We start from the raw sequence: 20070 nt of genomic DNA on the forward strand, positions 1-20070 counted from the left end.
GCTATTTTTTTGTAATGATCTTTGATAGTTTGTAATGAAGCCAAGCAGTGGGAGAAACCACATAGCAATTTTTCATAATAATTTTGCCCCAATTATATGAGGGCTGTGTGTATTCAAGCTGTCCGTGTCTCCCTAAACACCACATACACACTTTCAAGCTGTGTATCCAATGATCAGTACCGAGAAATGCAATAATCTTCACATGGTGGTAGAGTTACAGCTGGAGTCTCTGATAGCCAGAGAGGAGGCAGAAGTGATGTATTTCTCTGTTAAGCTCCTTTTTTTGTGTGTGTACAGCTTGGTTGTACAACAGATGTGTCTGTTAAATGGCTGTTAACCTGTTCTCACAGTCTGGAGTGCAGTAAGTCATTTGTGTGATCCTCTTCTCTGGCAGTAGTGGTGCTGCCTATGGGAGATGCCCTTAGCTGCAAACTAAGGTACTATAGGAAGAGTTGCAGTAGCTCTTGCTTCCGTGAATGACAGAGTTTTACTGCACAGAGCTGAATAGCATAATTTGAGGCAGGACCTGCTCCTAACTCGTCCTAAGAGTCTGCCACTGCTGCTGTGAAACCCTGGGCTGGAATAAGGCTGTGATAATTAATGGAGGTTAAAGTGCTCCTTCTGCCTGTGAGCTGCTTGGAAATGGAAAAGAAGAACCTGTCACAATTGTGACTGGCTCTAAACTGCTGTCAGGCTCTCCTCCTTCCCTTCCCCTGCCCCAAGTGGAAAATTGTATTGGAAAGCAGCAGTTAGAGCACTTAAATCTTTCCACAGTTCATTTCAAGCTCCCTTTCTTCTTCCCAGCCATTCCCAGGCCAGTTCGGGGCGCGGATGGGAGACTGCGTCTCTGGCTGAAACTTGCAGGATGTTAAATAACAATGGGAGAGTGGCTTTCAAGGAGGGTATAATGTGCCTGGATTGCACGTACCATAAGCTGTATTTCCCATGCCTTGACATTCAGCCCATCCATGCATCACTCCTGAACTGCTTCCTTTCCATATGGGATCTATCTCGGTGTGTTATGGAGCAAGCTCAGGCTGAAATGGGGTTGGTACCACTCCTGCTGCAGAGGTACATGCTCCCACAAGCATTCACAGAAGTTGCTGGTGTGAGCAGTGAGTACGTGAAATGTGAGCAATAACAGAAGCTGTTGTACCCCCTGTGGTGGGTTACCAGGTTCACGTAATCTCTGCCCTTTCCTGGGGACTTGGATTGTCTGTTTTAACTAGCGTCTAACTTTCTCTTAACACCTCTTGGCACAGTCACATTGCTGCTGCAGGCAGTGGTTCTGAGTGGTTTTGTCCCCTGCTGAAACTGGTCAGTGAAGGGCATTTGATGGAGCTTCACTGGTCTTCTCCCCGGCTGTCCAGATTTAACAGGAGGATTTGATCAGTTGGAGGAAGCTCCCAAAGCTTTTACTCTGATGTTATTGAATAACTCTTAGTTATTCAATATTAGAGAGCTGGGCAGCTATTTTGGTATCAGACTCCAGGAAAGACATGGCACTGCATTTGCCTTCCCCAAGTGACCTCAATATGTTCCCGCTCTGTGACCAAAGCATCAGGGATCAACTGGGAGGCAGCAGTCATCATGGCCACTTGCTCTTCTCCCATCCCACAGTATTTTCTGAGCTTGGGAAGGGCAAGGGAGCTCTCTGCTTAGTCTGAGCTTGGAAGTTGCAGTGCACCCCAGCCACATGAGCTGTTTCAGACCGGCACTCTCAGATTTGCAAATGGTTGACCCAGCATGTAGATCTGGTGGTCAGACAGAAGTCTGTGTCCCAAGTCATTCACATTTGACTGTTGAGTATGAAGGCATGACAAACTGGGTTGCCTGGAAAGAATATGGCTGGTTGGGGTCCAACCACCATAAGAGATCCAAGCACTGAGGTCCTTCTGTGCCAGGGCTGGAGCCACAGTTGCACGTCCAATAGCGGCGTCCTTGCAGGTGGTGACTTGCCCTGATGATTCCCAATGTGGACTGGCAGATTTGGGCACTGGGAAAGGGGATGGGCATTGCTGTCCAATCCAGGATGGTGATTTAGAAACAAAAGGCAGATTTAATGTTATGCTTCCTTCTTCTGAATGTACAGACCTACCCTGTTCATTCAAGGGTTAAGCACTCTGAGAGATGCAGCACCCAGAGCCAGGTATCTGTCAGGCCTGGACTGGAGGCTCACCAAAACATGAGGATATATGGTTTTATTTCTGTTTTGTCATTTGGAGATTACTACTCAATGTCTATAGGACAAGAAAGCTCCGGGGTATCTTAGGATATGCCCCGTGCTCCAAGAGAGGTTGTTGTTTTGGCTTTGCAACACTCATATGCAAAGGCAAGAACTGATGCCTGAAATATTCCTTTTCCAAAGATTAAAAGGCACTGCCAAGGCTCTGCAAGATGACAGTGTTGCAAATCTTATCACGATCCAGTGCTGAGATCTGTTGGTTTCAGCAGCACAGATGTGCTGACAGATCTGTGTGTCTGCTTTTTGGTGATGGTAGATTTTTTCAGGAGGTTGGTCTGTGCTGCTGAACTCTGGTTGTAGCTCCCAGTTCAGAGCCTGGAAGGTAACGTTGCAAGAGTTCTTTTTTATCACACCTGGGTCTTCATTTTAACCAAACTTTCCTTGAGATCTAGTAAAACCCTGGCCCACAGGAGCAGTTTCAGGGTGTCATGGTAGATTTAGCTTTGGTTCCTCTGCTCTTAGATGCAGCTGCGGGACTCACAAAAGTCAGTGGAGGAACTAGCAGGAGTAACCAGGTTAGCTCGCTGGCTGTGACAGCCAGGGACTGAGACATTTGCTACTTCACCCAGCAGCGTGTGAGGTTTTGCAGACCTCAGTGTGAACAGAGCTTGTTCTCTCTTTCATACGATCTCAGCAGGGGGACTGTAATGTGAAACAAAGTCCTTTCTTACTAATCCAGCTCTGGAGAGTCGTCATACCCATCTCTAGGCTTTAAGGATGTGATTCTTCCTACAACTTACAGCAATAGGTCCTGTGCTACCCATCCTTACCTGTTATGGTCTCATTGAAACTACCTCATCTACCCTCATCTGTCCATCTGTCTGTAAGTAGCTCCAGCTGGAGACAAACAGCCCTCTCTCACCACAACCGTGCGCCCTCCTCTCTGACAACAAGTATGCCATTCGACACCCGCTCCCATGCCGCTTGGCTTTCTCCATTGTGCCGAACTCTGGTAGGATGTTTAGCCATTTCTTCTCAATCCCATTGCATAAATGAGGCTAATTTCAGCCTGCCGTGATGTGTGGGCTTGCTGGAACGTGACTATAAATCCAGACCTGAACTTTTTCTTGTAATGGTCAGGGTGGTGAAATTGCATTGCTGCCTTTAACCTCAGGCTGTCCTTAGACCAAGCCAGACTCTTCACAACCCCTACGCCAGTAAATCAAACAGCTTTTGAATCGATGCACACAAAAGTCAAGAGAGAGAAGTTACAGATGGAAAAGACCTATTGTACCTTGAGTCTGTCCCGCTGCAGAGGTGGTAAGGCACTCTTAGGAATTTACTGCGCAGCTCCAAGCCTGCCCACTGGGGCCAGGCAGGGTGAGAGTTGTGCCTGGGGGAGATGTGGGATGGGGGGAGACTGCCTAAATTTCCTGCAGCTTTTCCATCCTGCTCATCTCTTTGCATTTAATTCCCTTGGCTTTATTTTTGGGAAAGCAAGCTGTTGTTGATTGTATATTCAACAAACCCGATACGTTCGTTCTCCTGTTCATTGTTTTTCATTCAGGGCTATGCCTGACTTCTCTTTAGAAGCATGTTTTTCTCACCTAATATTTAGTTTAAGATTGTAGGAGATGGGTATAAAACCTTCTGGGACATTTTAATCTGCCAAGAGGCCGCCTGAAAACAGACGTTATCCAGAGTATTTCAGTAGTCCCTATTTAGAAAACATCACCCCCAAATCCTGTGTTGCTCATTTCCCTTTCATCCCCTTGCCAACTTTTATTGGTTGTTTTAACCCCAATCTGCTGTCCATGTCCCCAGTACCTTGCTCCCCTCCCCCTAGGGTTTCCATGTCTTTGAAAGTCCTGGTAACCAGAAGGTTCATGTGTTGTGCTTCGCAATCATTTCAGACCAAGAATAATACAGCCGGAGCCAGCTGGATCCCTCACTCCGTATTGATACAACTATTCCCCTTAACCTGCCCACACTCTGTGCTACAACTGCAAATCTGAGGTTGAACCAGAGTGGTGATGGACAGCGCTGTGAGCCCTGCTCCATGGCCATGGCCCTGCCTGGAAAGCACCCCCAGCACAGTGTCCCACAGCCAGGGAGCAGCAGCGTTTGGGTGTTGTCCACTGGGGACCTTGCTAGGTTGAATGTGTTTTCCTGAAACAGATCTTCTCAGAACCAGTAGTCCTGGTGGTTGCTCTAATTCCCTTGATCTGCAGCCAGTTTCTTCTGAGCAATCCTCCTCCAGCAAGGCCCTTGCTAAAGGCTGGCCAGTCTGGGTGATTGCTCCTCCTGGAGATCTCTTCCTTTGAGCCCAAACAACACTTATGAGCGTGGTTAAGGACTGGAACAGGGACCCAGAAGGGCTCTGAGATAGTTGATGTTGGAGATTGCTAGAACTCAACTGGAAAAGGCCAACCAGATCCAACTTCAAAGTTATCCTGCATTGAGCAGGAGGTTGGCCCAGAGACCTGCAACCAAAGAAGGCATTACTTAGCCAGTCACTGCCTGGCTTTCACTTCATGAGCATGAGGGGGTACACATTGGGTTGTTGTGCCACCACTGCCTTTGACTGCCAGATTATTTCGTTTGCTTTCCATGGTTTTGGTCTTTTAAACTTTTTTGGCTAGCTTTTGTTGTTCATCTCTTCGTGAGCTTCTGCAGGCTTCTGCTTATTTGTCCCTGGGTCACATCCTGGTTGGTAGATGGATGCTCTCCCCAGTCATTGGCCATCTCAGAGCAAGCTTCCAGTCTGAGATGTTCACCCTTTCTTTATTTCCCCCTTGTCCATCAGTTTGTCTCCTGCTTTGGGAGGAGACAACTCCTCAATGCCAGGTAAGTAGGGAAAAAGCAAAGCCAAAGATTGAAGGGAGGAATGCACACAGCGGGTGAATGTCCCCTCAGTAGGAACGTCTGGGAGAGCATTAGCTGGTGGGGAACGTGGTACGTGGTACGGGAGGGCCACACATAGCAGTCTGTGAGTCCCTATGGCACTATCAGTTCTCCTGATAGTGATTAACTGTTTGTTTCTCCCTTACTGAAAACTTGTCTCAGATTAAACCACCGTAATAGAAAGCTCAGGTTCTGGAGCGATCCCAAGTGTAGGTTAATATTTACAAGCTATCAGCTTCAGGTTTTATCTCCATCCCTTGCTAGCACAGAGATAGAATCCTTTCAAAAATCCCTTTTGATCTTTCTGGTTCATGACATGGCTTTAATAAGACACTTTCCATATGAAACTGGCAAATGTCTTAATGGAAATGTAAGTTTTTCTCATCGTTTCAGGGACTAGTAACAGATGAGGAGCCCCCTAAGTACAAGAGGCCATGGCTTTATAATGGAGCAGAAGTGATGGACAGTATCTCTGCAGGATACTCGTGCTAGGAAATGTCAGAATGTTATTTCTGCCTCAATGGCTTAAGATCATCTGTTTACCTAATGGACTTACATTTGCATTTTGCAGGTGTTGTGTTAATATTAATGTGTTGTCTGCATTGTTAATATTCTTTCATTTCAATGTTACATTAATGAAGGCTGCAGGGGATGGAAAAAAGACCCGACTAATTAATTAAATGGGCAAAAAGCATCTTTAACTTTCCATCGTGTTGCCCTTTGCTTCCACCTAATGGGTCTTGGCATTTCTGGTCTGCAGCCATGTAACACATGCTGCTGTGTGGAGCACTCAGCGACGGACTTGCTAATTTTTCTGACCCATAAATCACTTGTGTAAACTTTTAACGAGGAAAAGTGCCTTTCATTCCTGCTTCCTTCTTTCAGTGGGAAATGCAGCCTGATAACAGGCTGGCCTGATGTGTGGGGCCAGAGACTTTCCTGTCAGGAGAGGGGCTGTCTGCATTTCTTAAGGAATTCTTTCCATTCCCCTCTTAGCCAGACTCTGGATGACATTAATATTATGTGTCCATGTGAGTATTCTTGTCATAAGTTCTGCTTTCGGAGCCAGTGGCGTATCAGGCTGTACGTCTCAGGAATGCGGACTACCAGTCCTGCTTTGGGCGCTGGTTGGGGGATATCTCCCCTCTCCTCTGCACCATCCCAGACCCAGCTGGGCTCTGGGCTCTTCTGCCCACTGGCAGTTCCCACGGGCTGGAGAAAACTGTCTCAGGTCCCTGCTCAGGAGCATCCTAATGCATTCCCAAAAGTAAGGCTTGCCAGTGCAGGTGGTGATTGCCCCCATGAGACCCGTTAGCTGAACACAGCATTGAGTTGTGTGCATTAGTGGTCACTGCTTATCCCTCCCCTACGGCTCTGCGGAGAGGGAGCAGGGCCCTGGCCATCGTAGCTCCCTCTGAGAGACGAGATCTCGGTGGGCTGGTGGCTCCCTGGAAAGACAAACCAGATCTGATACGGATCCATGGGGAGTTGGGCTGGGATTCCCAGCCGCACAGCTCCTGGAGCTAAACGCAGGGATTGCAAACCCTTTTCCAGTACTGCCGTCGTCTTCCCCGTGGAGAAATGCTTAGGCAGGGCGAAGGGGTTGTGTTTTAAAGGAGGACTTTTGAACAGCGCCGTCACTTTGATGCTGACATCCAGCACGAGTGGGGAGGTCTGTACAGCAGTGGCAGCACTGGAGACATTTCTAGGAGCGGGTAGATGTGGGGCTGTGTGCCCATGCTGGGCAAACGGCACTCTGTGGGCTTCTTTGGGGCCCGTGGAAGAAGGGGTTTCTTGACCCAGGAAGGCCATTCCTGGAGGGAGATCCTCCTCTGTCTGCGATGCTGAGGGTGAAGTCCTCTGCCCCAGGGTCGAAAATGTGATAGTTCTGAGAAAATTGTGGAGAACGCTGGAGCTGGGACCAAGGGAGCCTGCTGAAGTTGTGCCTGCATGTCCTGTGCGGCCCAGCACATGGGTGCAGGTCTAAGCTTTCATCCCTGGCCAGCGGCAGCTGAAGACGCTGTTTTGGCACAGAGGGGCACTTCAGCTTCATGCCAGGAGTTTGAAGGTTGTCGCCAATTTGCATGAAAAGGAGCAGACTGCAGTCGTATTAAGATTTAATGAAGAGGCGCAGCCCGCAGAGACTGTGTCCTCTGCAACACTTGCTCTTCAGTTCGATGACGTTTTCTTTGCCGCTTGGATCAAGATGGGATGGAGGGCGGTGGGACAGGCAGGCGCTGGCCTTATCCCTTCCATACAAACCACAGATGAGGTTGAGGAGCTCCAGGTCAGGTGGGGAGCATTTGTCATCCACGCAGCCGAGCACCAAGAGGTGCCGGAGGCCCCACGACTGACTGGTGCCGTCTTCGGCACCCCAACGTCTGGGCTGACGTCGTGCTGCCAGATTAAGTCAGCTCTGTTACGTAACGGGGCTGCAAAGTGTTGTCAATATTTTCAAAGAACTTAAGCAAATGGTTGAGGATTTTCTAGCGGTCTAAATACCTGTGTAAAAAAAAAAACCCAGTACATCAGGCTTTAAGCAATTAATTTCTAATCATGCTGAATGCCTTCAGTAGCCGGGCTTTAGGATTGAGAGCTTAAAACGGTTTCCACCATACCGCAGTTAAAGAGAGTGTTCTCATGTCATTTCCAGCCTCAAGGTGTGAGAGTGGCCAGTAAGTGACATTTGTATTCAGAAAACCCTCCCATGCATTTGTGTTGTAGGCATCTATTACTGGGAAGGCACCATAGCTAATAAAAAGGGCATTCATTATACCCTGGAAAGGGAGTTCATTAGAGGGAAAAGCCATTCTAGCTTAGTAAGAAATGAATCTAAAACTGCCTCAGAGCTGCTATTCTCATCAAGTTTCAGTGTTAACAGTTTTAACCAAGAGCTAATTGAGCAATCTCAGAAAGTGGAGTAATTCCATTATTCAGCTCTGCTTTGTTCAAGGCTACCGCTAGCTGCGAAAGGAGCACAAATGACTTTCATCAAGCCAGGAACCGCCAGCGTTCTTGCCTTTTGCTACTTTTTCTTTCAGAAAAAAAGTAGGGCTTTGGGGCTTTTGGCAACTGTCATTGGCAAAGGGAGCTCCACGCCAACATTGCAAGGCTCATATATAACACTGCAATCCAATTTTTTGGATAAGAGGGGATTTGATTTTCATAACTCTTCAAGCAGCAGTGCTGTTCTGGAGTGCGTGGCTGAAGATGCTCCTGTTCGTTGGATACGCAGAGTGTCACCAGGAAGACAGTACACCGTTCTTGCAGGATTTTGCATGGAAAAGAGCCATTGCAAATGCCGGTCCAGCTACTCGCCAAAGAGCCTGATTCTGTCATTGGCTGCACTCTCAGGAGATGCAGGATTAGCTCATGTTGGTTTTAGAAGAGCTTTTATAGAAACCTCTCAACTTCCTTTGCTTCATGGAAGAGCTGTAATCAAAAATAAATGTACATGATTTAAAGAAAAGAAGAAAAAGTCGTACCACATCCAGCATCTTTGGACTTAATGCTTTGGAGAGAGTTTGTTGGTTAAACTGTGGTGCTGTTTCTTTACCATTTTCCTTCAGCTGATACTGCTGCTGCTGTTGGATGTGCACAGGACTGTTTGCAGTCTTTTGCAGAAGGTGACTTTCTCTTGATGAATGCAGTAGGATTTAGAGTCCCGTTCCCAGGAGGTGGCCGTAGATCTCTTGTTTGTTATGAGATTGCACTGCAGTGATAATCCCCTTCAAGCCAGCAGAGAGCGAGAGCTGTCAGTGATGTACTGCCCTTAGCAAAGGGACATATATCCATCAGTGTCTTTAGAGCCCTCTCAGACACACACAAACAGATCAGGGCTTCCTTTTCTCAGCACTAGCCTCCCGTGGCACTGTTTGGTTCAAACACAAACCAAGTGTGATGCCTTCAAAGCTCTTCTGTCCTGTCCCTGTTGGGATCCAGCATGGAACTGGACACCTGAGGCAGACACGTAACTATAGGTTGAGAAACCAGAGGCCTTGACTGCTGTTGTGTTGAAGCACAAACCCATGGTGAACCGGGATAGTAAACCCATCTGGAGATGGAAAGGAGTTTGAACAGCAAAAGCCTTGTTCCCTGTGCCGGAGGGAGCAAGTGCTGTGATGGGGAGACAAGATGGAGGGGAGCAGATGTGATTTTGTAATAGGATAGGAGAGAAATTATTTGGTCACATTTGGCTCAAGTCTGAGATGCTGGAAAGATGCTGGGATTTACCTGGTAACAGCTCACCCAGCCAGGTGGACCACCATTGGAAGGGGGCTCAGACTCCAGCTCAGGATGGTTCAGCTCTGTCCCTTTGGGAGCAGGTTTCCACAATGAGCTACACGTGAAGAAAGGACCAACTTCTCCAGTCTGTCAAAAGCAAAAAAACCTCTGCCATGGGAGAGCTACGTGGTGTTTTGGGTTTATCTCTGAGTCTACGCCTCAACCATGAGAACACTTCCAACGCCTGGATACACCCAGTGGTTGCATCTTGCAGGAGGGAATGGAGGTGAAGAAGGTGGCGTCAGGGAAGAGCTGTGCTCGTCTATTCAGCCCTCCCTCGCTGCTGTTTGCTCTGAAGCCTACGGGTCTGTTCCACTGGTGGAACAGCAGATGTTTTAATGTTGCTTCGCTTTAACCAAGCTGCCTGCCTTGTTCCTGCACTTACTGGATTGCAAACAAAGTACTCCTTGTTTCTCCCTTGCAGCAAACCTTGCTTAGCTAATGTCATTTGTCAAGTTAATCAGGGAGAGCGGGCACTTCGATGGCTGCTGTATAGCCTGGCCGCATTGCCATGGAGACAAGCAGCCAAACAGGCTTTTTACTTGCCCCGCTTTGATCTGCAGGGATTTGGCATGAGAAACCAATATTTTATTTGCCATCAACCAACCAGCTTTCTGTGGATGTGAGTAGTTTTTCAAGGTTGCTATCAAGAGATTGGGAAGGGTCTAACTAGCCTTTTACGGAACAAATAGTAATGCTGATACTAAAGCAATTCCAGGGTCTGAATGTGCAGCTGCTCTTCCTGTGTCCCATGGATGTTTGGCTCTGGTAGGAGCTGTGCGAGAGGAGTTACAGCCCAGTAGCTTGTGTTCGGGGCTGCCATCGAGGTGTCATCAGTCCTCTTCAGCTGGATGGTTTCACAGGTGGCTATTTGCCTACAGGATCCGTGACTGTCATTCAAGATCCTTTGAAAAGCACCAAGTCCTGTGTTTAATCTCAGGAGCCTGAAAGCTGCCCGGCGGTCGGTGGGATTTAGGAGCCGTCATGCCTTGATCACGTTTGAAACTCAGAGGCGAGTGCTTTTGAAAACCGTACACTCCGGCTGACCTCTTGCATAAGGCAGGCTATGGAGTTCCACCCACTAACTCCTGCACCAAACCCATAACTCATAAGGAAAATCTGGGTATTGAAAGAGCCGGCAGAAGATGCTTACGCATGTTACAGAGCTCGCAAGCCACCCCTCCCTCTCCTCCCTCTTGCATGTGCACACGTTAAATGATGCATTGAACAGGTTTGGAAACGCTCCCTCCTGCAGCCCCAGCGAGCAGGACAGCCGGGATCTGGAGGCACCTACGGGAGGGACAGCCACCTGCTAACCCGCAGCCCTCTCCGCGGGACAGCGGAGGAAACCTCACATCAGCACAGAAAGGGCAAAAGTTCAGATCAGATTGTTTATGGGATTTTGTGGAGCCAGGAGCCAAGGATAGCTCAGCTAATCCAGAGGAAACTGTAGCGATGGCATTAGAATGCATTTCACATGGGATTCATTCAGCGCGCGTTCAGATGGACCAGTCTTTCTGTCTCCATTTTTTTAACCATGAAATATTTTTCTTTGCACTCCCATCTGCCAGCTGCACTGAGCCAAACTCCAAGCTAGGCTGTTTTAAGAAAAAAGAAAAAAAAAAAACTCTTGTCGTTTGACCTGCCGACGAGTTAGCAGGGCTTCAGCGCAGCTCCCAGGAACGCCGGTGCCAGGCACTGGTCTGGCCCCCGGCCACTGCCAGCCAGCCTCTGCTCCCGCCTGCCTCAGCATCCATTGCTTTTTTCTGAGCCGTGGTGTAATACTTGCCGAGTCGAAGCCCTGGTGAGGACGCTAGCTAAAAGTGCAGCTAAAAGGCCACGTGGGGAGGGCAGGAAGGCAGCAGCTTTGCTGTGCCCTGCTGCTCCTCAGCACCCAAAGCCGTGCCGGCTTCATGGGCTGTCCAAGCCCTGGCTCATCCTCCTGGGTCTCCAATGTCCCGTGCAGACTCTCAACATGAGCCCCACGTGGGAATAAGGTTTTCCTTTTAGGTGCAGAGAGACCACCACGTTAAGCTGTTCGTTGCAGATCTTGGCTCCCTCCTCGTGTCCTGAGCCACAGACCCTGTTCCTCTGCAGAAGAGGTGACCTGGCTTAACTCTGGGCGCAGGTGCCAGCTCCTTCACTGTCCTCAGCCCTTTCCCTCTGACCCTGGCAGTCTCTCACATGCTCCGGATTAGCCCAGCTGTGACCTGTCCTTTCTGGAAGCTCCTTTCCTCTCCCTGGTGACTAAATCTCGACGTTTGAAATAAACCTGCCTAGGGGTCAGCACAGAGCAGCCCCACGCTGTTCATCCCTTTCATGCTTACAGGGCTGCTGCAACAGGGTGCATGTGGGGAGCAGCTCTGTGACCCCTGGGTGATCCGGAGCTGGGAAGGACCCTCTGTCCCTGCAGGGTGTTTTGACATTGACCCCCAGGACAGTGAGCCTTCCTGGACTGCCGTGGTTCGTTAACCTGCACTGACACGAACTGACCCATTGGGTCCTGGGGCTTCTCTTCTCCCCGGATACAGGGCAGTGTCCGACCTCGTCCGTGTTATCTGCTCCTTGGAAGCACAAACTGCAGCTGTCTCGCAGAGTCAACCTCTGCCTTTGGATGATCGAGCAAGACAAGTAGCTTTTCAACTCTGAATATCTGTGGTCACATCCTGCGCACCCTGTCATGGGTGCAAAGCTCCTGGATGCTTCCTGATAAGATTTTCCTGCCCATGTGGTCAATCCAGCCATGGGCCAGGTACCTCCTCTTGATGGGCTGTCTTGGGGGCTGTCTGGGGGCTGGCACTCCAGGTGTGGACATGCTGAAAGGAGAGAGGATGGGGTTTTGCAGAGCAAAGTGGGAAGTAGGTGCTGTTAGTTCTCCTTCGGGTGTAAAAGCATCCCTGGCAGGAGGGCACTCAAGTATTAGCTTCAAATCAGTGCTACCTGCAACATCAGAACAAGGATATCTCCAGGAAAATTTAAAAGCCCCAGGCCCCAAAATGGTAAAACAAAATACAGAACTTAATAATCTGGTGGAAATTGCATCCAAGCCCAAAGTGTCGCTGGAGGTAAGAGGTAAAGGCTTCACACTCTAGTGCGCAGTGGGAGCAAGAATGGCAGGGGCTGCTTGAGCACTCACAGTGTTTGTCTTTAGGACATGAGATAAGCACGTTGAGCCTGTAACAAGGAAGAGATGCTGTTCACGGGTGTTTATTGATTTGTCTTTAAAAATGGGTTTGCACCTCACTCCATAGAGGCCACATTTTGTGGGAGGCACAAGAACTCCATGGCCAGCCTTTGCCCATGTGTGCATCTGTGTAGCTGGCGCTAGCACTGGAGATGTCTCCCTTTTAATTTGTGCCAAAGCCTGCGGGAAGGAGAGGCGCTGCCTTTCGCAGCCCGCGCTCTTTGCTGTGCCTTGCTGCGAGCTGGCTTGGGCAGAAAGGGCTTCCAGGTATGAGCGTGAGCCGGCACAGCCTCACACATGTCCTCAGGCCACCGTTCCCCACATGCTATCTGCAAACGCGGCAGCTGGGTGAGAGCTGGTGGGTCCACCCACGCCCAGGAGATGGGGATGGCCATGCCATAACCTGCTGGGTGACGCTCCCTGCCCTGCCTCCCACCCCTGGGTGCTGCGCAGCCGGGGTGCCCAGCACCCTTGGGCCATGCTGTCCCGCAGCCCCCCAGTGCCTGTGGCCATAGAGGGACCGATGTTGCCATCTGCTGGCTTAGCTGCACAGGAGCAGCAAGAGCTCAACCCACTTGGAAATCACCCGTCACGAACCTATGCGGACCCTGCTCCCACGCCGGGCTGCGGGCACGTTGCCCACCCCCTGACCCATCCCTTGGCCTTCTGGTAGCATCTGCCCATCGGCAGGTGTTTCGGGGGACAGGATGGGTGGCCCATTCCCACTTAGGCTGTGCTGCTCCCCACCCCTTCCCGCACTGCCCAAGCAAGAAGGCGTCCTTCCTGCCCTCCCTGCGGGGTCTGAAGTATTGGCCTCTGGCACAACACTCTCTGGGAGAACCCACGAGGCTCTTATTAAGGGAGCTCCTTCCCATTAAAGACGAACATTTCCACCACTGATTATCACGTCAGGTGCTTGTTCCTCCTCTGGGCTTGTCTTTATTTCCTTTCTCTTTCGAGTTCTTGGCAAGTACTCCCAGGCTGGGAATGTATCGCTGCTGCAGCAAGTACCCTGGGAGCACAGCACCCTGCACGTCTCACCTGGCCAGTCCCCACAACGATGGCCAGGGCCGGGAGCTGCAGGACCACCAGTTCCAGTGCGGGTGCCCCAGCTAGCGCCGCGGAACCGCTGCTTTGCCTTCAGGAGTGATGGGGCTGAGCCGGCGTAATCAGTGACAGCTCGCTTGGGCATTGCTGAGAGGATGAGGTTACTTCTGTAAATCTATTATCTTTTTTGGCAATTACCACCAGTTAGGAGCCCTGGGAATACATGCAGCAAACAGCAGGAAGCCCAGTTAAGTACATCTCTCTGCTTATCTAAGACCAGTTAAACAAGTCCCCTGTGGCACAGCCCTACAGCTGGTAGCACCACTCATAAATGCTCCAAAGGTGATCTCTAGTGCTGGGATTGCTTTTCTTTGCAGCGTGTAGCCCCGGAGATTTCCATTCAATGCGCATACAGTCAGAGGCAGAAGTGGGGGGGCTCACCCCAGCCTGGGGTACCCCCAGCAGTCTGCAGGTTGCATGGAGGAGCCCCCAGAGTCCTTGCATCGCCTGGATGCCGGAGGCAGCCCCGCAGTGAGCTGCGCCAGTGGCTTGCCCTGCCCAGGGGCCGTGCTGCATCTTGCTCTGGGTGGAAGCCCAGCACGAAGGCCGGGCTCGGTGGCTGGGCTTGACCACACATGTCGATGGGGGAGCGAGCAAGACGCTGTTTTCTCTGGCCCGGGAAGACAGCGATGTGTGTTTGTTTTCTGTGCTATCTCTTGCACAGCGTTTGTTTTGCTTGTCGAGCGTTTCAGGAGATAAAATGACCTAAAGGGAGATTATTTTATCCTAATTTAAGCTGTCAATTTATCACTGACTTCTGCTTGTCTGCGCCAGCAGGACAGCCTGCTCTGAGTCCCCGGGGAAACCTCAGCTAGAAAGTGAGAATTTGGGGGGGGATTTGCTGCAGTCTCACATCTAATCTATGCTTATAACAGCAACTACAAGCTGCTCCCCTGTCCCCCCATGTCGTATTAGTTCCCTTCACTATGGACTGGCTTGGCTTCCCAGGGGACTCCCCTCTCTAACTGGGGCCTGGGGTTGTTTTTCTCGTGCTGCAGGCTGGTGGAAGAATTCATGCTGCTCGCGAATATGGCCGTGGCCCATCAGATCTACCGCTCCTTCCCCGAGCAGGCCCTGCTTCGCCGCCACCCCCCACCCCAGACCAAGCTGTTGAAAGACCTCATGGAGTTTTGCAACCAAGTCGGCCTTGACATTGACTTCAGCAGCGCAGGGACCCTGCACGTGAGTGCACTGGCCCGGCGGGGAGCAGGGCCGTGGGGGCGAAGAGTGGGCAGCTACATGATGGCATGTTTGCGGCAGCGTGTGGTTTATTTCCTGTCCCCCTCTGCCCAAGCAGAGCTGACAACTAACCCATGCCAAAACAAAACACCTCCCTCACTCGCTCTTGACCCCACCAGCGCCACCAGCGCTGGGCAAGGGTGGCCCAGCCTGTCCCAGTCAGCCATGTTGTGCACAGATCTTAGAGCAGGGCAGGGAGGATCTTGCAGGTGACCCCAGTGCTGCCCTCTCTGCAATGGGAAGGATATTTAAGTTCAGGGGTACTCGCTGGGACACCCATATTTCCTTTTTCTGCCTTCTCGGCAGGTCCTGGGCAGGGCATTTGCTCTGTACCACATGAAACGTAGCTCTGCAAGGGGGTGTTTCTGTCTGGGCTACTGAAGGTCTCAGGGAGGGCAGGGTGGGGAGTAGGGACTGGAAAGGACTCGAGAGCAGTGCTGGGAAAGGTCAGACGCAGCCAGCGCGGGAGGTATCCGACCGATCCTTCGCTGAGCGTGTCCTGAGGCTGAACTCCAGCTGAACAGCACAGCGCAGGTTCCAGGATTTTCTTTACTCACCACAACTGGACTGTGGATAATCCTCTGTTAATCCCATCCCCACTGGCCTCTCGCACACCCCTACGTCGGCTGGGGCTGCTTTCCCCGCTTGCTGACTGTGCCGAGGCTATGTCAGCAGACCTGGGGCTGCGCACTCAGCTCCTCTTCCACACTTTGAACCCTCCAGCCCTTCCTCACCACTAGCCCCAGGCAGTGACCTCCTGTATCCACGTCGCCCCAGAGTCCCATTAGTCCATGCGCTGAAGCTCTCACTAGCTGGATGGGAGCCAGGCACAGGTCAGGAGAGCAGTTACGGGCGCTTTCGCACGCTGCATGTCTAGGAACGGAGCCAGCAGTCCCTGTGCCCGGGTGCTCCCTGCCGTTGACCCCAGAAGGTGGGTCAGCGCTCAGAAGGACTGTGCATGCAGTCCTGTCGGGGCTGCTGGGACCAGAGCAAAACCCAATTTCACGTGCACTTTTGGTTTACGAGGAGATTTGCAGGGAAAGGTGGGATTTGGCTCTGATGAGCTGCTGTTTGCCCCAGTAAGGTCTGTCTGGGTCCCCCTACCACCATGGCTTGCTAACACTGAATGCTCTCTCTCTTTTCTCCTCCAGAAAAGCTTAAATGAAACATTTGGTGCTGACAAATACTCTGAAGCCAGGAAAGAAGTGCTGACCAACATGTTCTCCAGGCCCATGCAGGTGAGAACACCACTGTGCTGTCGGACACGTCTGGCTGTAGCTATCTGCTGTGGCTCCATCTTCAACCCTCGCTGCTTCTGCATTACCGTAACTGATTGTTACGTAGAGGGAGAGTGAATGGACACCGAACATGGTGCTGCAGGGCTGCCAGCAGCTTCCCCCAGTGCCTCCAGCCCCATGCAACTGACAGTGGGGGTATCCCCTGGGCAACAGAGCTTCACTGGATGGCAGGGTCAGGCTGAGCCTTTCCTCGTCCCCCTGTTATTACTGGTTGAGATATTTCACCCTTGAAGTTGTATACGGGATGTTAGCAGACTCGCAAAGACCCAGCCTGCTCCATGAAGAGCTGGTGGCAGGCTCATGGCTCATGTTTGTGCCATTTCCTCACGTTGTGATATCCAAACTGGTCCAAAGAAGGAATCAAGAGTGAGGATGATGTAGGGGTGTGGGACTGGCCATAAGCACAGTCTGTACCCAGATACACGCTCTTAGAAGCAGGAAAGCTCTGGAAAGCCTTTGGTCTCCCTCCAGACCAAGAAACCTTCTGTGAAGGTCTCTGAAATGGAGGCTTGTGCTGCTCACACTGATTGTCGTGTTTGGTGTGTCCACAGCTCAGGACACTTATTACGGTGCTTATCACCATCAAAAAAAGTTTTTGTGAAGCATCTGCCTTTCTACGTTTGCAGCTGGGCATAGCACAGCCTCTTCTGAGGGAAGTCGTACCCCACAGGGAGAAGGGGCATGTTCTTGAAATGGTCTCTCTGCTGTGGCCTGCTTATCGCTGCAGGAATGAATCATCTTCCCAACATCACTCATTTGACTGTCACTCTTCTAATTAGCTTATTTGCTCCATTTACTCATTAGCAGTTGCCTGAAGTCCTGCTGTACTTCAGTGACTTAATGCTTGCTTGCAAGTGGGATTGGGGACTGAAGCCATTCAGTAAATCACCCACTCATGTATGTGTCCAGCTCAGGAGTGCTGCTTTGTAAAGTGCAGGGAGCGTCCTCTAGAGCTGGCTGTGTTGTCCCAGATCCCGTGTCCTGCTTTGGCTTGTCCTGGTCCCTTCTGTCACATCTTCCTTTTCTGGTGGAAGGTGCTAACAGGTGAACGCACTGGTGACATTCATTCCCTGGGGTCCCTCTCGGGTCCTGCTGACTGTGGTGCCAACCTGGGCTTTGCCAGCAGCAGCGCTTGGAGCAAGCCTGGCTGTGAGCCGGGAGGGTTGAGCAAGGAGAAGGCAACTTGGTTCTGTCCTGGCACCAAGGAGGAGATGAGCTTTTTGGGACCCACTGACTTGCTGAGATTTTGACTCTCTAGTCTCCTGAGGCTGTGGTCTGAGAGGTGGTGGGTGTCCTTTGAGATATCTCCCAGTTAACAATTTAGCCCTGTGAATATGTGTAAGATCTGTACGTGAAAGAGGTATCAAGGTTTTGGGGATGAAGTCTTCTATGGAGTAGATACCAGACAGAGAATTTGGGAAAGAAGAAAGAGGAACTTTTAAAGGAGATACTCCACAAGACATGATTTTGGCAGGAACTAGACTCATTTCATTGTCAGAAGACCAAGGTGCCCGTATGTTCAGGTGTGCTGTGCAGTCCACTCGGGCCTGGCAAACCTGCTGTGTGGCACACTCCCATAATAGGCAAAACCTGGTTTACGGCTGAGCCCGTCGGCCCTGCAGGGCAGCCTGTGTCTGCTATGGCGAGTAGCGTTCCCATCTGCTGGCATTCCCGTCTGCCGGTGTTCCCTGGCAGGATGGTATTGCTGCTTGTGGTGGGGTGCTCTCGTTATTGGAAGTGGTGCATGAGCTAGAAGAAGCAGAAATCTGTCTTGATCTTGGGATGAGCTTACGCAGTTTGGCCATTTGCTGAAAAAAAGTTTAGTTTGTAAATGGAGTTTCCCGTCTTCAGGGCAGCTTTCCAATCTGACCCAGCATGTGCTCGCAGTGATGGATCCGTGTGACCTCCAGGGTGTAAGGAAGGACCACGGCACTGCGGGGGCGAGAGACATCAGTGTTGCTCTCTGTGGTCTGTGGTCCCTGACCACACTCGCTGCGGGGTGAACTCACAGCTCCCCAAAATCCTGAGCAGTTCAGATTCCCACCATTGTTCCTGCTGCTAAATGCAGAGGACTGGTAGTTTAAAACCATGTCAGTGCCCCTCGGAAAGGGCAGACAGCTACTGAGCAGAAGGAGCTTTCCCTGGGAGGAAGATTTTTTGCTGTCTGCCACCAGTATTAGAGCAGGTGGAAGAATCGACTCCATCCTGCCTGTGTCCCCAGATGTCACGGTCCCTCACAGGGGAGAGGGCAGATCTGAATGTTGGCAGCTGCAGAGCGCAGCCCGTGTGTCGAGGGCTGGGCCATCGCTCTGACAGATGGCATGGCAAGACTGTCTGGTCAGGGCACTGCGGAGTCACTCCTATCCCTGCACACATCTCAGCTCCCAGAGGTAAAGCTGGTGTTTCAGGGACAAGGCTGCAGTTAAATCAGCCAAAACAAGTTGCCCACAGGTTTAACCCATGGTCACGCCAAGTCTGTATCTTCCGTCTCCGCTGCATGCTGGTGGTCAAGACATCAGCCTCTTGGAGGAGGAGGGAGATGGGAAGCAACTGGTAATGCATGTCTGGGGGAGTGCCTGGATTGCCATGCCAGGAGCCTTGTAACAGATGAAGGAGCAGCGACATACCATTTTTCAGGGACTCAGTCACTCGGGGATTCAATCTGTCCGTGAGAGCAAAGCCACCCCTGGTTGACTGGGGCTGATTTATTTCCAGGCTCCTCACAGTTCTCCGGGGATTGCGGCGAACCCTGGGGATTTGAGACCGCTTGTGAGTCAAATCTGTTAATGAGAAAACATCTGCTTTATGCCAGGCTGATGTCACTGGGTAGCGCTGTCATGGTGGCGAGGATGGGTGTCAGACACGTGCCCTGCAGTGTGTAACCTTACCACACCCCAGAAGAGTATTTTTGCTCTGATACCCAAGCTGATGCCAACCTCAGTGAGGGTCATGAGCTGCCAAAAGGGTGTCAAAAATGGTGCTGGACCCAGCGGCAGCTGGGTTTGGCCAGCACATCCATCAGGAAGAAGTGCCCCAGGCAACAGCAAGCAGCGCGGGACCTTCAGCATCTTTTCTAACTTAAAACAAGGCAGGGTTGCCCTGCACTGCTGGGCGTAGGGAAGGGATAAGCCCTTCCCAGTGGCTTTCTTGTAGCAGGGATTTTGACCTGTGCCATCAAATGGGTATGCTCTGCTCTCTGCCTACCTGGCACTGCAGGGACCTTCCCCCCTTCTGCGCAGGAGCCTGGCATAGGTGCAATAAAGCCCCTGTAATTTCATGCTATCTGTCTGCACAAGGGCACTCGTTTTCTCCCACAGCAGCCTCCAGCATGTCTTCCTGCCCAACCGCCCAGAGCCTTGTTCGGTGGGAGCCGAGCTAATTGAGTAGAGACCATACTTTGTGGAGTCCATCAGAAACAATTTAATTCTGGGTTGTGGAAATTGGCAGACGCCACAGCTCCTATCCCAGCTCTTGGGTCTCATAATAAGGCCGGGACAGATGCTGCTTTTTTTAACCTGCTCTGTTTACTTGCCCGGATCAGTGTGTTGCTGCTCAGCAGGAGCTGGCTGTGCCGCTGGGCTGGAGAGCAGAGGATACAGCTGCCCAAACCGTGGATCCCAGGACTGCTCTGTAATCAGATCTGGCTACTCCTGTTTTTTTTAAAATCACTTGCTCTTATTTTCAAATGGGTTCATTCAATCGCCACTGTGCTCTGACCCCACCGCAACCCCCCTGACCCGCACAGCCTCCTCTCCCCGCCTGGGCTTGGCCCCGTTGTTTTCCCAGCCCTGAGGGGTGGTGTTTCACAGATGTAAAAATAAAAGCTGTAACATGTGGGATAACAGGGGCGGCGCAGCCGGGAAAGGGTC

At 51.2% G+C, this 20070-nt stretch overlaps 1 protein-coding gene across 1 annotated transcript in view; it reads left to right on the top strand.

The window, feature by feature from the left end:
• LOC104073295 (DIS3-like exonuclease 2 {ECO:0000255|HAMAP-Rule:MF_03045}) overlaps positions 1-20070 on the top strand; it is a 39179-nt gene that overhangs the window by 13845 nt on the left and 5264 nt on the right. The window contains exons 3-4 of the mRNA XM_009573011.1: positions 14663-14846; positions 16055-16141. Coding sequence (XP_009571306.1) covers positions 14663-14846; positions 16055-16141 — 271 coding nt within the window. The remainder of the gene's footprint in view (positions 1-14662; positions 14847-16054; positions 16142-20070) is intronic.

The sequence above is a fragment of the Fulmarus glacialis genome, unplaced genomic scaffold (genome assembly GCF_000690835.1).
Source record: "Fulmarus glacialis isolate BGI_N327 unplaced genomic scaffold, ASM69083v1 scaffold20012, whole genome shotgun sequence".
NCBI lineage: Eukaryota > Metazoa > Chordata > Aves > Procellariiformes > Procellariidae > Fulmarus > Fulmarus glacialis.